At 27.3% G+C, this 17,633-nt stretch overlaps 4 protein-coding genes across 8 annotated transcripts; 1 reads left to right on the plus strand and 3 right to left on the minus strand.

Moving 5' to 3' along the window:
• Positions 1-281: 281 nt before the first annotated feature.
• On the minus strand, positions 282-1,748 carry LOC132951878 (uncharacterized). The gene has a single exon (XM_061023902.1). It carries the CDS (start codon positions 1,743-1,745, stop codon positions 888-890), a length of 858 nt encoding a protein of 285 aa, XP_060879885.1. The 5' UTR covers positions 1,746-1,748; the 3' UTR covers positions 282-887.
• Positions 1,749-6,063: 4,315 nt separating this feature from the next.
• On the minus strand, positions 6,064-8,903 carry LOC132951876 (NAD-dependent protein deacylase Sirt4). Of its 5 annotated transcripts, none has more exons than XM_061023897.1 (4): positions 8,844-8,903; positions 8,128-8,231; positions 7,625-8,070; positions 6,064-6,444 (listed from the first exon to the last, which is right to left on the minus strand). In XM_061023897.1, exons 1-4 carry the CDS (start codon positions 8,864-8,866, stop codon positions 6,127-6,129), a joined length of 891 nt encoding a protein of 296 aa, XP_060879880.1. In that variant the 5' UTR covers positions 8,867-8,903; the 3' UTR covers positions 6,064-6,126. The 5 variants fall into 5 exon arrangements, with proteins under 5 accessions (XP_060879880.1, XP_060879882.1, XP_060879881.1 ...); XM_061023899.1 differs by lacking the exon at positions 8,844-8,903 and adding an exon at positions 8,463-8,815; XM_061023898.1 differs by lacking the exon at positions 8,844-8,903 and adding an exon at positions 8,444-8,815.
• LOC132951879 (vacuolar protein sorting-associated protein 37B) lies at positions 8,864-12,184 on the plus strand. The gene is made up of 4 exons (XM_061023903.1): positions 8,864-9,270; positions 9,347-9,518; positions 11,607-11,689; positions 11,757-12,184. The coding sequence occupies exons 1-4, from the start codon at positions 9,145-9,147 to the stop codon at positions 12,054-12,056; spliced, it is 681 nt and encodes a 226-aa protein (XP_060879886.1). The 5' UTR covers positions 8,864-9,144; the 3' UTR covers positions 12,057-12,184.
• Positions 12,097-16,074, minus strand: LOC132951877 (inositol oxygenase). The gene is made up of 7 exons (XM_061023901.1): positions 15,922-16,074; positions 15,578-15,758; positions 13,596-13,804; positions 13,198-13,334; positions 12,999-13,133; positions 12,792-12,887; positions 12,097-12,344 (listed from the first exon to the last, which is right to left on the minus strand). Exons 1-7 carry the CDS (start codon positions 15,922-15,924, stop codon positions 12,236-12,238), a joined length of 870 nt encoding a protein of 289 aa, XP_060879884.1. The 5' UTR covers positions 15,925-16,074; the 3' UTR covers positions 12,097-12,235.
• Between the last annotated feature and the right edge of the window lie 1,559 nt (positions 16,075-17,633).

The following is a 17,633-nucleotide window of genomic DNA, read 5'->3' on the forward strand; positions in this document are numbered from 1 at the left end:
TCAGACGAGACACTTTGTGGCCGGCTACAAGAATCTTGCCACCGTACACAAAAATTAGACATTGCTTCACACGAGACACTTACCATACACTCGTGTCCGATTCACTATGTTGAAATGTAAAAATGTAAAAATGTAAAAATGTTTTCCAGACGCCTATTCGTGGTGCGAGCTCTTGGTTCTTTGGCTCTTTAGTTTATTTAAAATACTTAAATACTAAAATACGTATACATTTTTTAATTAGTTAATTTTTTAAAATGGACGTAGATACAGCAATCATGCTTTATGCCCTAATAATTAAAAAACGAAACAAAAAAATTAAAAAACAAAGACTATTGTGGGTACATCCAATTGTCAGCCAAAGAAATGAAAAAGGACATTTTCAAAATTTATTTCCTGATCTCTTACAATACCCTTCAAAGTTTTTTAATTATTTTCGTATGTCGAGGAATTCGTTTTTTGAATTGCACGATGCTATAAAATATGATATCCGAAAAGAGGATACAAATATGCGCAAGTCGATAACTACGGAAGAACGATTAGCTGTAACATTAAGGTAAGTTTATTTTTTATCTATATAGATAATTAAGATATAAAACGTACTTTAATAAGTAACACTGAAATTTATTAGAGTTAAAATGATAAATATAACATCTAAATTTATATAAAAAGAAACTAAAACATACTAGTATAAAATATAAGAACAGTTGAAATAAAATAAAATAAAAAATAAACACCTTTGTAAAAATAATATTAAAATAAAATAATAATGATAAAACAACTTGCTATAAATCAACCAGAAATATAAAAATTAAAGAAATTACTTAAATAATAATAGATAAACAATTTTAATATTTAACTACTTTTACACTATTTATGTTATGAAAGTATCAATCATTAATATTGTAATCATTTATATATGTTACTAAATTTGGTTCATTTGATGACTGATTAGGATATGTTTCAATAGGAGAGACGTAGCTTTGTGACGATTCTGATAGAGAAGTTGACCTCGATGTTGATGAGTGATTAGAAAGATTAGATGAACAAGGGCTATGTTGTTGTTCCCCTGTTATCACTAATGGTTGTTGAAAGTTGGATTGTGGTCGGTGATATTGATTATTATATTGTGTATGATGAATTAAGGGTGACATGGGGATACTGTACTGCTTATTAAGTTGACAATATGGATCAAAATTCGCCGTCATAGCTGGAGGTTTTTGCATCTGCAATCCATTAGATATAGCTTGCATAATATTCGATTTTACTGACATTTTTAAATGGGCAGGTACTTGCTTAAGGTCATCAACAAGTGACAACATAAACAAGCGATCTGGATCTTCCATGTATACTTTTTCTCTGCGTTCCCTTTCTTGTAAACTTTTCGTTACAGAGTTGAAAAATTCATTTTCATATTCATTTTCAACAGTTTTTTGCTTTTTGACGGGCTTGTGACGTAAAACATTTTCTAAAACTTCTCCAGTAGTTTCATTCAAGTCGCTATTAACTTCTTCAATGTCATTTTCATTTTCATCTGGAGAATCATGTGATGAACTTAAATTTGAAGTTGTCAGTTTATTTGCTGCACAAGAAGAAAGAAACGATAATTGATTATAATAAACATATGTTTTCCATGTACTTCCTCCTGACCCAGATTTCAAATTCTTTCTTTTAGCCTGTTCTCTAGAAAATGAATTCCTCAAACTCTTCCATTTTCTTTGTAACTCTTGCACTACAGTGTAAAACATTTCATAATTTATATTTTATTTGTAAGTTAATTATTTTTATTGAATTATATAAATAAAATAATAATAAATTTAGTAGAAGTGTCTTAAGACATTTTTTGTTATTTGTCGAATATTCTTTATTTCCAGATATCTCGCGTCAGGATGTACATTAACAGAACTTCATTACGATTACAGAATTGGAGTATCTACATTGAGTAATATCATACAAGAGACTTGTGTTGCAATTTGGGATAATTTAAAAAATGCATATATGCCAGAGCCAACGGAAGAAAAATGGGTGGAAATTGCAGAACTCTATTGTAGCATTACAAATTTTCCTAACTGTATTGGCGCGATTGATGGAAAACACATCAGGGTAGTCAAACCAGCACATAGCGGCTCATTATACTACAACTATAAACATTTTTTTTCGATTGTTCTCTTAGCTGTTTGTGACGCAAATTATTGTTTTATCGCCGTAGATATCGGAGACTACGGAAAAAATAGCGATTCGTCAATTTTTAAAAACTCAAATTTTTACAAAAAAATGATTAAAAAAGAACTGTCCATTCCCGAAGATTCAGTACTTCCAGGAGCGAGTGACTATAAACTGCCTTACGTTATTGTGGGAGATGAAGCGTTTGGTTTAAGTCATAATGTAATGCGTCCATATGCCGGAAAAAATTTACCACTAAAGAAAAGAGTGTTTAACTATAGGCTTTCAAGAGCTCGTCGATTTATTGAGTGTGCTTTTGGTATTATGTCTAATAAATGGAGAATATTTCATAGGCCATTAAATGTATCCGAACCATTCGCTGAAAATATTATAAAAGCGTGTGTACTATTACACAATTTTGTTCGTGTTCGAGATAGTAATTCATTAAGGTTTGAAGACACATTATCATATGAAGGGTTTCAAGATGAAGATGAAAGAACAGACAACTATTCAGGAAAAACACCTACTACAATTCGTGATAAATTTGCTGATTACTTTATGGGTGAAGGAAGTGTTCCTTGGTAATTAGATAGCATAAATAAGTAAAAATATAATTTAATTTTAAGTGATCTGAGTAAAATAGTTAAGTAAAAAATAAATTAAACTATTAAAGTATAATATTATGTATGTATAGCCTATTTGTTTTGAATAAATTAATACTTTCTTAAAATATAATAGTAGTAGATATCTATTCCCAACACTGGAATCATTTTTTACGATAGATATTCAACCGTTAGTTAATAATTTCTCCTCAAACGATTTTTGATATTTTGTTGTAATTCAAAAATTAACTATAAATAGATACTTCAAATTTTTAGAAAATTATGATAAAATATTATAATTGTCTGTAGGCACCTACATGATAAAATGTTCAAAATATTTCGACATTTTTTTGTACGCGTGAAAAATAACGTACTGTGAACATACAAATGTATACTACTCACTTACCATAAATTCTGTTTTTATATCACATCGTAAATTTTTTTGTCACCTTATCAGTTATCAGTCCTCCTTATCGCCCTCCAAAACTGCTATATAAAATGCAAATAAATGCAATAAAATGCTAAACAAATTAGGTATTATCTAAATGTGAGGGGTGGGGCGTGGTACTTCAAGTATCTATATTGTATGTAACCCTGCCAGTTAATGTATCAAGTATGACAAGTAATAGCTTCTTATACGCATGCCGGTTGTAAAACTCGAGGTCTTATAATCTTATTGGCGTCATACAGACACAGACCTCTCAGTTTAGTCCACCTAGGGTTAGGGGAGCGAGGAGGCACCTTCCAAGTTCTGCGCCATCGGATTGTATTAATACTATAAAACTTATAGTAGAATTATTAATAACTATACTATAGGTTTTAGTATTTATAGTAGTACCTATGTGGGCATATGTAGGTATACTTCTCTGCCTTCTGGCACTAGTCGTAGTAAACACGAGTAACGAGTATAATAAACTCATAAAACAAAAAAATGTGGGTGTCGCTGTACAGTAGGTTACAACTTACAAGTGGGTCATTGTAATGGATGGTTTTAAATTTGAATTCAATAATGATATAATATCATTTTATACGAAAAACGATTCTGAGCGATGACGGCTAGTCAACTCATGATATATTACTAAGCAGGTATATTTTATGATATTATTGTGAATTAAGTAATTTATATGTAAACTATTTACGTGGAACCTTGTTTTAAATTTTCAATCCTTAAATATAAAAGTTGAATATTTCCCAGTAGTTTTCAAAAGCGACGTGAAAAACGAAAGAAAATTTAAGGAAAAACGGGAATTTTTACGCAAAATCTGTTTTTGAGAAAATCGATTTTGGTTTTTAACATTTTCCAAATATTTTGACTTATTTTGAGCTGTTTACGGGCATTTTCAGTTTCCATTTTTTTAGTTTGTTTTTCTATAAATATCAATAAAATTTTATTTGTTGGGTAAAAAAAGCGTGAAAATTTAATATAAGGCTCCTGATATATCGTTCTAATAGCAGTTGAAAAATATTAAAAATTCATAGGCACAATTTTTTTTTATAAGCATTTAAAGTTCAAATTTTAACAACATTTATCAAATTTATAATTTATTAATTATTTTGTAGTTAAAAATGTATAAAATGTCCTACTTTTATGGCTAAGGATTGAAAATTTAAAACAAGGCTCCACGTAAATAGGTTATATATATAAATTACTTTGTTCACAATAATATCATCAAATATACTTGGTAATATCATAGGCTGACTGACCGTTTTCGCTCAGAATCGTTTTTCTTATACAATGATATTATATCATTGAATTCAAATTTAACACCATCCATTACAGTGACCCACTTGTAACATACTGTACAGCAGAGTGACATCCACTTACCCACCTTTTTAAATTTAAAATTTGATAAATGGTGTTCAAAATCGAACTTTAAATGCTTATAAAAAAAATTGTACCTATGTATTTTTAATATTTTTCAACTGCTATTTATGTAATATATCAGGAGCCTTGTATTACATTTTGACGCTTTTTGGCCCAACAAATAAAATATTTTGAAAATTGTATCAAAAGTATAGGAAGTGATAAAATAAACATGTGATATAAATATCAAGTGTCTACGGTAATTGGTTTTTGAATTACAACTAAATAAGAAAATCGCTACATGAGAAATCGAGTGAATAACCAAAGTTGTAAAAATGTACGCTCATAAAAATTTAATTTGACTTTCTTATAGACATTTCATTTTTGATAAACCTTATAAGGTTCATACATTACAAGGAATCATGTATTATATTTTAAAATCTTAGATTTAAAAAGAAAATTTTTTATGAATTTCTAACAATCTAACTTAAAATAATTTGCATATTATGATTTTTACGCATTTTGTCAAATTTCAAGCTTTAAATGCTTATAAAAAAAAATTGTGACTGGATTTTTAATATTTTTCAAATGTCATTGTAACAATATATTAAGATCTTTGTATTAAATTTTCAAGCTTTTTAACCCAAAAAAAAATTTATTGACGTTCATAGAAAAAAAAAACTAAAAACGTCCATTAACAGTAAAAACAAATCAATATTTTTTGAAAATTTTATCATGTAGGACATTTCTTTCTTTCATGTTTACTCATTAGTTGGTACTTTTTGTATAATTTTTGTAAAGACAATATTCATCAAATTTTGTTATAATGCCTATGAGTTCTGTGTTTGGCTATAAGACCGCAAAAGTAAATTACACAAAGCTATAAAAGGTGTAAGACTTCATCGGTTTCCAAAAGATACTTAATAAAAGTTTTGACCAATTTTGTGAAACTTCAAAAGATAACTTTGGACTTAAATTGATTTACAAGTGAACAAATTCAAATCCCTTATGAAATTGACTATTGAGCCATGTAATATTATCCTTAATTCTATAGTACTATACCTATATTCTATAGTTCTATAGGACTATACCTGTATAGATATCTAAAATGTATAATTGTTTTCAATAATAAGTTTTATAATTTTATGTAGCGCACATATTATCATGTTCATTGAATTTTGAAAAACATTATTTTTCAAAGCCTATGATACAAAAAATGGTTTCATTTTCACAACAAATCAAAAAAGACAGATGCGATGCCAATTATAAAAAGGACCAGAAGTAACATTATAAGTTATACCAGATAAGATAAATTATAGATTATACATTGTAAAATAAGTTCTTACTTGTTAAAATAAAATAATAAATAAATAAACCGTCTGTATATAAGGGGTGGTCCACAAATTATACCTACTTCACACACACACACACTTACATTTTAGACCCAACATATTTTTTTTAAATTATTGGCTGATCATATTAAACTTGGCTGATAAGTAAAAACAAAACATTTTTATTAAAAATATATAATGGTCATAATAGTAAAATCTTAAAGATAGATTAAGGACTTAACAATGGTAATATTTCACCAAATCTTGCTTCAATTTTAAAATCCACACAGTCATCAGCCCTAGTTGGCCCTATATTTACCACAGCAACAGGTTTATTAGCAGATTTTGTTCCTAATACTATTCTATAACCTGAATATACAAATAGAGATGAACCCATAACCAGAAGTGAATCACATTCTTCCACAAAATCATTCACCCTCTGAACTCGTTTTTTTGGAATGTTGTCTCCGAAAAAAACAATGCGTGGAATTAATAAATTTCCTTCACATTTTGGACATTCAGGAACCTTAAATCCGCCAATTTCTTCCTATTGAATCATAAATAAAAAACTGTAAAATATATATTATAACAAAGGTTATTGCCTATATATTTTCTATAAATACTTTATAAATCAAAATAGTAACAGGAGATAATTTTATCCCATGAAGTAAGCAAATGTATTTTAAGGTTTGTTAAAGATTAAGACCATCAAGTTTTTATGTACAAACTACAAAGCAGTGTCGTACGCAGGATTTTTCAATGAGGGGGGGGGGGGCTTAAAAATTAGTTACAATTTTATTTTTATTTTGTCCAGTCTAATAATTGCAGACGTTTATTTGAGGTATTTTAAAATGTTTGTAACTTCTCAACTTTTCTGGTAGAAAAAATGCTCTGATCATAAACCTTGATGCCCGATGTATGTTTTTGGAAGCAAATTGTACTTTCAGAGGTCGAAATTGAAAATGCTCAGTGCTTTTTAGAATAATTGCGAAAAAAAAATGAAATTTTATTAAAATTGTTTGGTAACCAGCTTGGTTATACCGTCCTCATTTAGACTGTATTTGATTAATTAAAATTATTTTTCTTCTGTAAATGTCAATAAAAAATTATTTATCCGGTCAAAAAGCTTAAAAATGTTATACGTAAGTTTTTATTATAGCTAAAATATTAACATAGGCATCATGGTTATATTTTATAAGCATTTAAAGTTTGAATTTCATCAAAACCACAGTTCATTTGTAGTTCAAAACTTATAAAATATTAAATGTGTATAAGCTAAGACTAGAAAATTGAATATAAGGTCTTTCATGCAAGTAGTTCATACTGTTTCCGAAAAATTACAGATCATTTTGGGAAAATTGGTATGCAAATACAATGTTTTTTCAAAAATGAATTCATTCTGGTAAAATGTATATGAAATTTACGTCTTGTTTGCTATAGTTGACAGTAGATAGAGACTTGATAAATATAAATTTTTTTTAAGTAATAACAATACGGGCAATGGGGTGCTTCAGTCAATAAGTAAATAACACTGCAATAGAAAATAATGATATATAATTTGTTTTCAAACATTTTAATTTCTATTTCCTACATCACAAGTGTATTACAGGTATTTAGTTTAAAAAATCTTTCTATACAATATACGACAATAAACCTATTATTATGTTCTAAGCGAAAAAATGTTTTAATGTATGCAATTAGAAAATAAAAATGGAATATTTACTTACTGGAGTGAGTTCAACATCACCATCAGGCCTGACACTGTACAACTCTTTAATGGAAACTTGAGGGTTTAAACTTGATAAAACATCTTGAAATTTATGTCTATCGATTGTATAATCACATTTTAAACAATGTACAACATATGCAGTTCCGTGCAATTCAAGAACATTTTTACTTCCTGCTTTTGTATGCAAGTTATCAACATTTTGAGTAATTATATGAACAATTTTGTTTTTATCTTCCAAATTCTTTAAAAACTTATGTGCATAATTAGGCGACATTGATGAAAATCTAGGCCATCCCACATAGTTTCTAGCCCAATAACGTACACGTACTTCTGGATTTTTAATAAATTGTTGATATATTACCGGGCGATTTTTACTTCTTGCGTACAACCCGACATCAGCAGAACGATAATCAGGTATACCACTTTCAGTTGATATTCCTGCACCTGTGTTAAATGAATACCATTACAATAATTAAATAAACCATTTATGATACACTCTACCAGTTAATACAAGGATTTTTTTATGTTCTTTAATGAAACGATCAAGAGTAATTGCATCCGATGATTGCACAGGCATGTGTTTTGGTACGAAATTAGAGTTGAATCTAAAAATTAAACTTTTACTTGAATTTAAAATTACTTTACATGTTTTAAAAATCATTTTATTAAAATGCACAGTATTGGTAACGATACGTATAAATATTGAATATTCACTATTAAATTTTGAATGCAATATTTTTAATTTAGGACTATTAATTTGGAAACTATAAATTACTAATTAAACTGTAATTAAACTTTACCATGGGCCTTAACTTACTATTAAATGTAAACTTTACCATGGGTAAATAATAATGTAGTATTATCACATTCTGTGATAATGTTATGATCAAAAGTATTCGAAGATATTTTATATTAATTGTAAATCTGTTATTTGATTTCTGTGCCACCACTGCCGTCCGTAGACCTATAAACTATGCTGCCGTCTGCCACAGCCCAAAAGGACAACATTTTTATTTTGTCTCTAAAGAAATCCATTTCAAAATTTCAAATCTAATTTTTGTTGACTACTGGACGGTCGGCTAAAACTACGTACGTGGTACGTCCGTCATGAAGACTAGACAGTAGACAGTCCTTGATAAAAAACTTCTTTATTTTTTTTTACAATCGTGGCTCGGGGATGCCGCATAGATAATATAAATATTAAATAATATACATACATTAATGCTGCTATAATCTGCATTCGGCTGAAATCGGTCAGATGTTATTTTTTTTACTTTGTTTACTGAAGTTTGTTATCATTTTATCAACTTGACAACCTGGTCAGTCTTCAATACTTCGTCATTCATGGGTACAATTTTTAATGAATTTAGATTTACTCTTACTATCCATTATTATTCATAGTTTTATTCACTCCTAGAATTATTCTTGTTGTCGTATCTTCATTTATATATATTTATTTACATTATTTGAAATCTGTATATAATATTTATATTTCACACTCGAATGTCTCAGTAAATCATGTTTAATAGTTCAACAGCTGTAAGTACAGTAATGGGGCTAATGTCTCATTTAACTGCTTCTGATCTCAAAGAAATACTAAATGACGATAGTAAGTTTGAAGTGTATGCTAAAGAACTAAAACCGGTAAGTAATTATGATTTAGAATAACTATAATAATCATTTGAAGATGATTAATATTTTAAAAAAACATGAATTTTAGAACAAAGAAATAGATACAGAAAAAGAAATGTTAATAGCTAGTAATCAATCCTTGGCTGAATTTAATCTTACTAAAGAACCAGATTTAGTTAGTGGTAAAGAAAGATTATGTGAAATGTACGAGGAAGCAGAAAAACTATATAAAAGTGTTACAGAGAAAGTAAATACTTTAAGTAAGTATAATTATTTTAACTTAAAAGAGTTCTATCACAAATTAAGTGTAATACCTATTACTTACAAATATTTTTTTTTTGTAAACAAAACTAGCGAAAATTAACGACATTGCACATAAGTATGTAGTTATCCCTTAACTTTGAAAGGAGTTTTTCAATAGTTTGATATCTATAGTTAATCTTGATAAATTACATTTTGTGTTTTAAAATATTATGTTACTATGTTAATATAAAATATAGGTTGTTTCAGCCTCGTAACAAAATTAATTCATGGACATTTAGTTATCTAAATATTAGATGGAACAATTAGTTCCTCCTAGAATTATTAGGTATAGGAAATTTGGCCCTCCGGCTCGATTATAAGATGTTTAGCTCCTCAGTAATTTTAATCTTTATTATTTTTAATTTCATCATACCAATCAAATTTAAATAATGAGAAAAAGTATTAATTTAATATTAGGTAATTCATTATTTATAAATAAAGTTTGCCGATAGGTAATTGTATAATAAATAGTTAAGAGTTAAATAGGTAACTCGTGTCTCACCATTTTTACAAATACTTTTTAGTTTTTACATTAACTCACTATTATTATTTTTAATAATCTGAAATGTAATCATTATTATTATATTTTAATTCTGCACACTATAATTCCATTTTGTTTTCAAAGAGTTAATTTTTTGGCATGATAATTATATTAAAAGTAATAAATACAATTTTTTTTAAATGCACTATAAATAATATCAAGATTTTATGAGGAGTTGGTATGGGATAGCTTAACTTTATTTCTAAATACTGTGTATCATTACATTAAATGCCAAACCAGGTTTTTGAGATTTATAAAAATATATTTAGATTTGTATTATTGTTATTGTTGTATATCTATAAAAAATAAAAATTAGAATAATATTTTCCCAACTTGTTTAAGAAATATTGAACTAATATTGAATTGATTTATGACCTTTGTATACCATTAATATAATTTTACAACCAGTAACAAACTTATAGGTAACCAATTTCTACTAGGTGACATTAGAGAATATGGACATAAGGGTATACCTATATCAATTTCAGTTGTATTCAATTTTTTGATACACAATTTGTTGAATATTTTATTAAACAGCTACCTTGACTATATATATTTTTTTCAATTGATTTGATTTTTACTGTAAATGTATGAATAGATTGATTTATACATAGTATATTACAATAACACAAAGTAATGGGTGACATTGTTTTTATTTTGAGAATAATACAAATTTTCGATTTTACTATATTAGTTGGGACCTAGCTACAAAATAAATTAAGAAATATACTCTTCTTAATATTGAAATGTGAATGCTAAACTCAAACACCTTGTCCATTTATTTATGATGTTAATACTCTGACATTTTTAGTTTAAACATAGACCTTTTACTTATAGACCAGCCCATTCTATACCAAATACATTGATAGTCGCGCGCCAACATGGTGCAGAGATGCAGCCCGTTTAGTATAAATATAAAGTCCGTAACAGAGTAACTCAGTAACCGAAAAGCACTTATTTTAAAATCACTTAACCTATCTTGACCCGGTGGAAACGTGAAGAGAGCTGGTCTATTAGTAAAAGGTCTATGAGTTTAAATTTTAAATTTCAAAGTATCTCGAGTTACTTAACATGTTTAATACATATATAATTACATTAATGTGATTGTGCGATTCTCACAAAAGATTATTACTTATTAGACTAGGCTTAGATAGGATAATATGAATAGGCTTACTTTAAAGAATATGAAATATAGGTAGTAAAAAAATTGCTTAGTTAAAATAATTTTAATTAAATACAATGAACTCTCTCCAAATAAATATAGTTCCTAATATTATTCATCATTTATCTTCTGTGTAATAATCCATTATTATTAAATAAAAAAAATGTTCAATACGTCAAAGAGCTCAAAATAAATTGAAAATGCATACATTTTAATTTAGTTATTTTTTTATCTTCTATTAAAATTGAAGTCAATTATATACTACTTAAATAAATAGTTGCCTATTCATATTATTATTTTTGCTGAATATCCTTTAATCAGTTATTAAAATTATATTTTTAGAACAACACAAAGGTAGTATGAATCCAGAAACTATATTAGCCTTGTTGCAAACTGCTTCTTGTGAAACTGAAGAAGAATCAGATGTAAGTATAAATTACATAAAATTATAACAAAAAAATATTTGTAAACTTTTTTTTTTTTGTTATTTAGAAATTGGCTGAAAAATTTTTAAGTGGCGACACTGACTTAGAAGGCTTTTTAGAAGAGTTCTTGAAGCGACGTAAGGATATGCATATGCGTAAGGCTAAAGCAGATAAAATGTCTGAATTGCTAAGTAGACGTAATAATTCCTTCAGACCTCCAATCAATAACATTCAACAAACAACAGCAGGATATCCACAACCTGGATACCCCAATTCATTTTATTTCCAACCTACTTCAATGCCATATCCAAATGTACCCATTAATATGCCTATGCCAGGCAATCAATTTATGAACAGACAATTTTAATACAAAACATATTAATTAATAATTATATATAAAACAATAATGTTACATTTATTATTTTTATTATTAAAATATACATTTATAAATTTGAATTATGTATATAGAACAAAATACAATTATTAGAATGTTATTATTTTTTTTTTTTTTGAACTTGTGCAAACACCTTTTTGATTTTTTGACCTTTACCACTTAATTAATCCTGGAATGTATTTATCAATCAATGTTTGATAATATGGCATCAATTCTTTTATATCTGGCATGTCACCTCCTTTAGTATATAAATCAAATTTACTAAAAAAGAAAAAAAAATATTAGTTTTTCATAATAATTGGTTAATTTTTTTATTAAATACAGAGTGACAAGGAATTTCCTGAATTCTGATTACTTACAACTGAAAACTATTAATTAAATGTTGCAAAATGATCACGTCATGACCATTACAATATAATAAACAATTATTTGTTCTCCTTCAAATACATTTTTCCTCACTTAAAATTTACTGATTTCTATCGATTAGAAGATTTATATTGTATGTGTCCACTAGAGTTTGAATTTATAATATATAATATACATTATCTATTTTTTAATACATTTTCAAAACTCTATACAAATATATTACCTTAAGCACAGAGTACATAATTAAGTATTTATTAAGTGCCTTTCGAATGCGTAAGATGCAAAAAGACAGAAACATTTTCAATATAATGTTTAAGTTTCATTTAAAATATATCCACTTACTTAAATTCTAAGACCCATTTCTTCATTTCCAAATCATCTTCAGAGCATAAAAAATCATAGTCACCACCAGAGTGCCATGGGTAAAATGAATGGAATCTATAATCCAATATATATTATTATTAATTATAAAAACAAATTAAATACCTAAAAGTTAAATATACGCCGAAAATAATTAATCGACATAATTAGTAATTAGTTATTACCTACCTAATCATGTTTAGTCCTTCTTTGGGTATTGTTGTATTGTTGTGTACTAAGACTCTGTATAAGTATTCATCATGTCCCCAAGACATCAAGATATTGTCCAGTCCACAATTTTTTGAATAAATACCTAATGTGGTGCTGAAAATACGATAGTGTTAATTTGGCTCCAGATTAGTCTCAACAAATTAAATACTAAAATTACTTGTATCTCGGGTCATACGTGTCTGGGTTTTTTTTAAACGTGGTGTCTTTGTAGACTATAGAATTTGCCCATGCACATCCAACAGGAAATGTATCACCAACCACACTCCACTGAGGTTCGCCTTTGAAAGCCATCACCTAAATAAGTACGAAGGAAACAAATATGCGTTTGTGAACAAACTACCCAAATAAAAATCAATCAATAGCTATTGCCTGACGAGTATAGTATTACTTATATAATATATTGTTTATTTATATAAAATAGGTATGTATTACTAGTTCGCTATTTTTTTGTTATGAACATTCACATACCTAATAACTGCTTTAGATTTTTTTTAGAATCGATATTAAATTACCTACGTAATAATTTAAATGCACGTTTAGGTACTGTTTACTCACTTTCCCTAAATCGTGTATCAGACCAACCAAATGAAACCAGTCATGGTGTGGATGAATGGCGCGTATACGTTCGGCAGTTTGAAATGCGTGAACGATGTTGGGAATATTTACGTCGGGATCGCTTTCGTCCACTAAATCGTTGAGCGATTCCAATGCTTCCATGATAGTCGCCTCAAATTTATCAAAAGACAACCATTCAGCCATCTTTCCTTCGTTACAAATGTGTTGGAAAATAAAAAACAATTAACATTTTTATTGAGCTGAGAGTATTGACAATACAATTTAATTGACAATTGACATACATTTAAAGAAATTATTTTCTATTAATAGTAAACCATTTCAAAATAGCCAATTCGTAAATCTAATTTTAGACAAAGTTTGATGGTAAAAACATTTGTCAAGTAGCATATTTTTCAATTATTTTTTTAAATATCTATATTATTTTGGAATAAATTAGTTTTAAACGTAATACATTTTTCAAAATAATGTTTTTGGGAATTTCCTAACGTAGGTACCTAGATATATATTCTCAAATTATTTATTATCCATATCATTTTTGTGATACGTAGGTATATTAACTATATTATCAATCTTTTATTTTTATTGGTCAGGTATTTCTGTTACACTCTGTATACCTATTAGGTATACCAGCTACTATTAGTTTGACATAGGTATGGATTATGAATATAAATAAATATTTTATTTGGTAATATAAATATAGGTAATATTTTGTAAAAATTGTAAAATAACTGCAGTGATATATGACTACGTATTCATTATAAATAATAATATATAGACATATAGGCATATAATTAATGCACCTATTAAATAGGCAGGTTAAGTAAGGTAACATAGCCGTTTTAATACTTGATAATAGATACGAAATTAGTTCCCGGGTCATTGGTCAAAATATTAAATAAACTATAAAGTGTACAAATTGGTTACCATATGTACAAATCTGAAATCAGTAATCTTATGATATTTGAATAGTTTTTACAATGATTGGGAAAATTCTTGTAATTCGTATCATAATAATTGTATGCTATTCTTGGGCCAACGGGATTCACGAATAGAACATACCTAAGTTATGATTCATATTTAATATTATAACGCAACTGACAATTTAATGTACTTTAAGCCTTTCTTTAATTATCGAGTTATTCAAAATCAGATTTTTGGTATTTATTTGAAATACCCACCTAAACACCATAATATTATTTTATAATTCTTGAGATTTTTGTTTACTACATAATAGTGTCTATAATATAGAGTATAGAGATACAAACTTCTGTTTTTAAAATCATACCCCCCCCCCTCCCGTTCTTTATAAATTAATTTGCAGATAATTTTTCTGAAAATATTGACGTATTAAAATACAAATTCGAAAGAATAGTTTTTTTTTTTAAATTAATCTCAATATTGTAAAAAATTACAATGTAGATTGCAACACACATATGTATAGATACAGAAAATAACAATACATACGTAATGTCAAAATGTTCCCTATGATTAACATTAATTATTGAATTAGAATTATTTTATTAACAACATCATAATTAATAACTAAAATCGTTATTTCTGTTTAAATATCCAATTTCGTTAAGTTTTGAACTTAAAAATTAAAATGTCTGTAGCGTCTATAAAAAAATATAATTATGCATTCTTGATATTTTAACATTTCTGTTAGAATAATATAACTTATGTGGAACTTTTGAACTTAATGGTTATGCCTCAGCTATGTAAATTAAAAAAATGAATCGATTTGTCAAAATTATTGAGTAAATATCCTTGTTGTTTCGCAATTTTGAAAACACCGACTGGGAATATTTTACTTTTGCCCTCCGGAAGTACCAACTAGATCCAATTTACTACCAGAAACCATCATTAAATTTGAGATTAAGGGTTTTTACTACTACTTATACCTTAGATCATATACAAGATCTAAGACTTATACTAAAGGCTAATAATTTATTTAGACTTACTTTTTACGTAATCTACTGTTTGATTCGTGTGCATCTCTGTGTATGTGATCCTCACTCTTTCCTTAATAGGATCCTCGTGGTCTATGTCATAGTCCCTGTATCGTCCAATAGGTTTGGATGCAAATGCTGGCTCTGGTCTCAATAGTTCTGATACATCTAGCATAGCGATTTTATTTTTTACCTAAAATTGTATTTTTTTTCATATTAGTTTATATTAGTAAATACTATTGATAAAAATTTAACATAAAATATAATATGTTTATGTAAAGAATATAACAAATCGTAAGTATAAAATTCAAAAGTACATAATAGTCAAGCGTAGTAAAAAAAAAAGAAATAGATACCATTATATTATAGTTGATGTACAAAATAATGTTGACAATAAATCCTATAGGTTTACTGACTAATAAATGTTTAGCGAAAAAAAGTGTGAGTGGCTGACTCGGTACCAAGTTTCTAACTTATATACTTACCAATTACCTTACGCCCTATAATTAAACATCTTTATTTGTACTTTGGAATACTTATAAATAATCAGTAATCACGCGTCATTAGCATAAACGATTGTAGATAGTACCTCCTACCTATATCTAGCCACATAAAAGTAGTAAATAATAATAATAATAATAATATTTTATTGAACAAATAAACAATTAACAATATTTATGTCGATATTATAATATTATATAATTATTTTTACCTACATCAATAAGAAAATCATAGATAGATAATATACACGATATCATATTTCTATACCTATCCTGGCTATCTGGTGAACCATTTAACGTAAGACACTCATTATTTCAAAAATTACTTACGTTTTTTAAAATATTTTTTTACATAATTTTAAGTATGTTGGTCCACCAGGCTCCTGCGTCCGAAATTTGATTTTTATAAATCAAAATACTCCCAATAATATTCTGTTACGGAATATCAATATGAAACCAAAAATATAATATGTTGTCGTTCAAAAGAGTACAAAACTTAAAAAAGCTGGTAAGTGGGATGTTTCTTTGCTGTACGGTAGCCGGTAGGTTACAAGTGGGTCAATGTATAATAATGTATAATGGATTGTATTAAACTTGAATTCAATGATATAATATCATTGAATAAGAAAAACGATTCTAAGCGGAGACGGTTTGTCAGTCTAGATATGTTATATTGTTATTATTTATTATAGCCTGTAAGTTGAATTAATATTATAATATAATAATTTTTTATTCGTTTCTATGGTAATAGAAAATAATATTCAAAACGTTAGAAATTAAAATTCTGTTTTTAGCGGTTTTTCGTAATTTGTCGGTGGTTTTTCCCGTTGCATTAAATAACTATCGAGAAAATCGAAAAATGACCTCTTTAAAGTACCATCTTGATACAATTTTCTAAAATATGGGATACTAAATGTTGTAATCGTAGTATCTGGTAGAAATTTTGTATACAGGATAAAAAAAAATAATAAACACCATTGTAAAACCTGCAATGGTAATTGCTTCCTAGCTCTGCTCAAAATCTAAAAATATAACGACAAAAAATAATGAAAACTATTTCTTGAAATAAATGATACTTTCGTAACGACTTAAAATTACCTATGTAAAAGATATATTTTCAAAAACGTTATTGTTTTCTGAAATAATGAGTGTCTTATGTTAAAAGGATCACCCCGTATACCTACGTGTATATAATGTATATAATTGATTGATTAAACGTTTCGTTATTCCCAAAACCTTAGTCATTAATATATATTATAGTTTATACCTATAATACTTAATATTATGGCGTAGGTATTTACACGTTTTTCTAATCTGTTATCTAACAGATTAGCGAATTTGTATTATTATTAATTTATATTATAATAATAATATATTAACATCAACATTTTTTTGTATCTATTTACGTATACGTAATACGACTAATACGTATATAAAATTATTACAAAATATGTAGTACATTAATTACTGTTGATATAGGTATTTATCCATACATTTGTTGTTGCTAGTAAGTAGTTTAATATTACAAATATTAAATGGTATCAAAATACAACTTTGGTTTCGTAAGC

Source organism: Metopolophium dirhodum, chromosome 9 (assembly GCF_019925205.1).
Source record: "Metopolophium dirhodum isolate CAU chromosome 9, ASM1992520v1, whole genome shotgun sequence".
Taxonomy (NCBI): domain Eukaryota; kingdom Metazoa; phylum Arthropoda; class Insecta; order Hemiptera; family Aphididae; genus Metopolophium; species Metopolophium dirhodum.

What these genes read in the sequence shown, in the direction of transcription:
- LOC132951877 (XM_061023901.1), bottom strand. An exon ending in AACAGTAGATTACGTAAAAA is followed by an intron (nt 13,805 to 15,577) that starts GTAAGTCTAAAT and finishes TTTGTAACGAAG; the next exon opens with GAAAGATGGCTGAATGGTTG. An exon ending in TGATACACGATTTAGGGAAA is followed by an intron (nt 13,335 to 13,595) that starts GTGAGTAAACAG and finishes GTACTTATTTAG; the next exon opens with GTGATGGCTTTCAAAGGCGA.
- LOC132951879 (XM_061023903.1), top strand. Translation starts at nt 9,145, where the DNA reads ATGTTTAATAGTTCAACAGCTGTAAGTACAGTAATGGGGCTAATGTCT. An exon ending in ATGCTAAAGAACTAAAACCG is followed by an intron (nt 9,271 to 9,346) that starts GTAAGTAATTAT and finishes CATGAATTTTAG; the next exon opens with AACAAAGAAATAGATACAGA. An exon ending in AAACTGAAGAAGAATCAGAT is followed by an intron (nt 11,690 to 11,756) that starts GTAAGTATAAAT and finishes TTTGTTATTTAG; the next exon opens with AAATTGGCTGAAAAATTTTT.
- LOC132951878 (XM_061023902.1), bottom strand. Translation starts at nt 1,745, where the DNA reads ATGTTTTACACTGTAGTGCAAGAGTTACAAAGAAAATGGAAGAGTTTG.
- LOC132951876 (XM_061023896.1), bottom strand. Translation starts at nt 8,287, where the DNA reads ATGATTTTTAAAACATGTAAAGTAATTTTAAATTCAAGTAAAAGTTTA. An exon ending in AAAAATCCTTGTATTAACTG is followed by an intron (nt 8,071 to 8,127) that starts GTAGAGTGTATC and finishes CATTTAACACAG; the next exon opens with GTGCAGGAATATCAACTGAA. An exon ending in GTGATGTTGAACTCACTCCA is followed by an intron (nt 6,445 to 7,624) that starts GTAAGTAAATAT and finishes ATGATTCAATAG; the next exon opens with GAAGAAATTGGCGGATTTAA.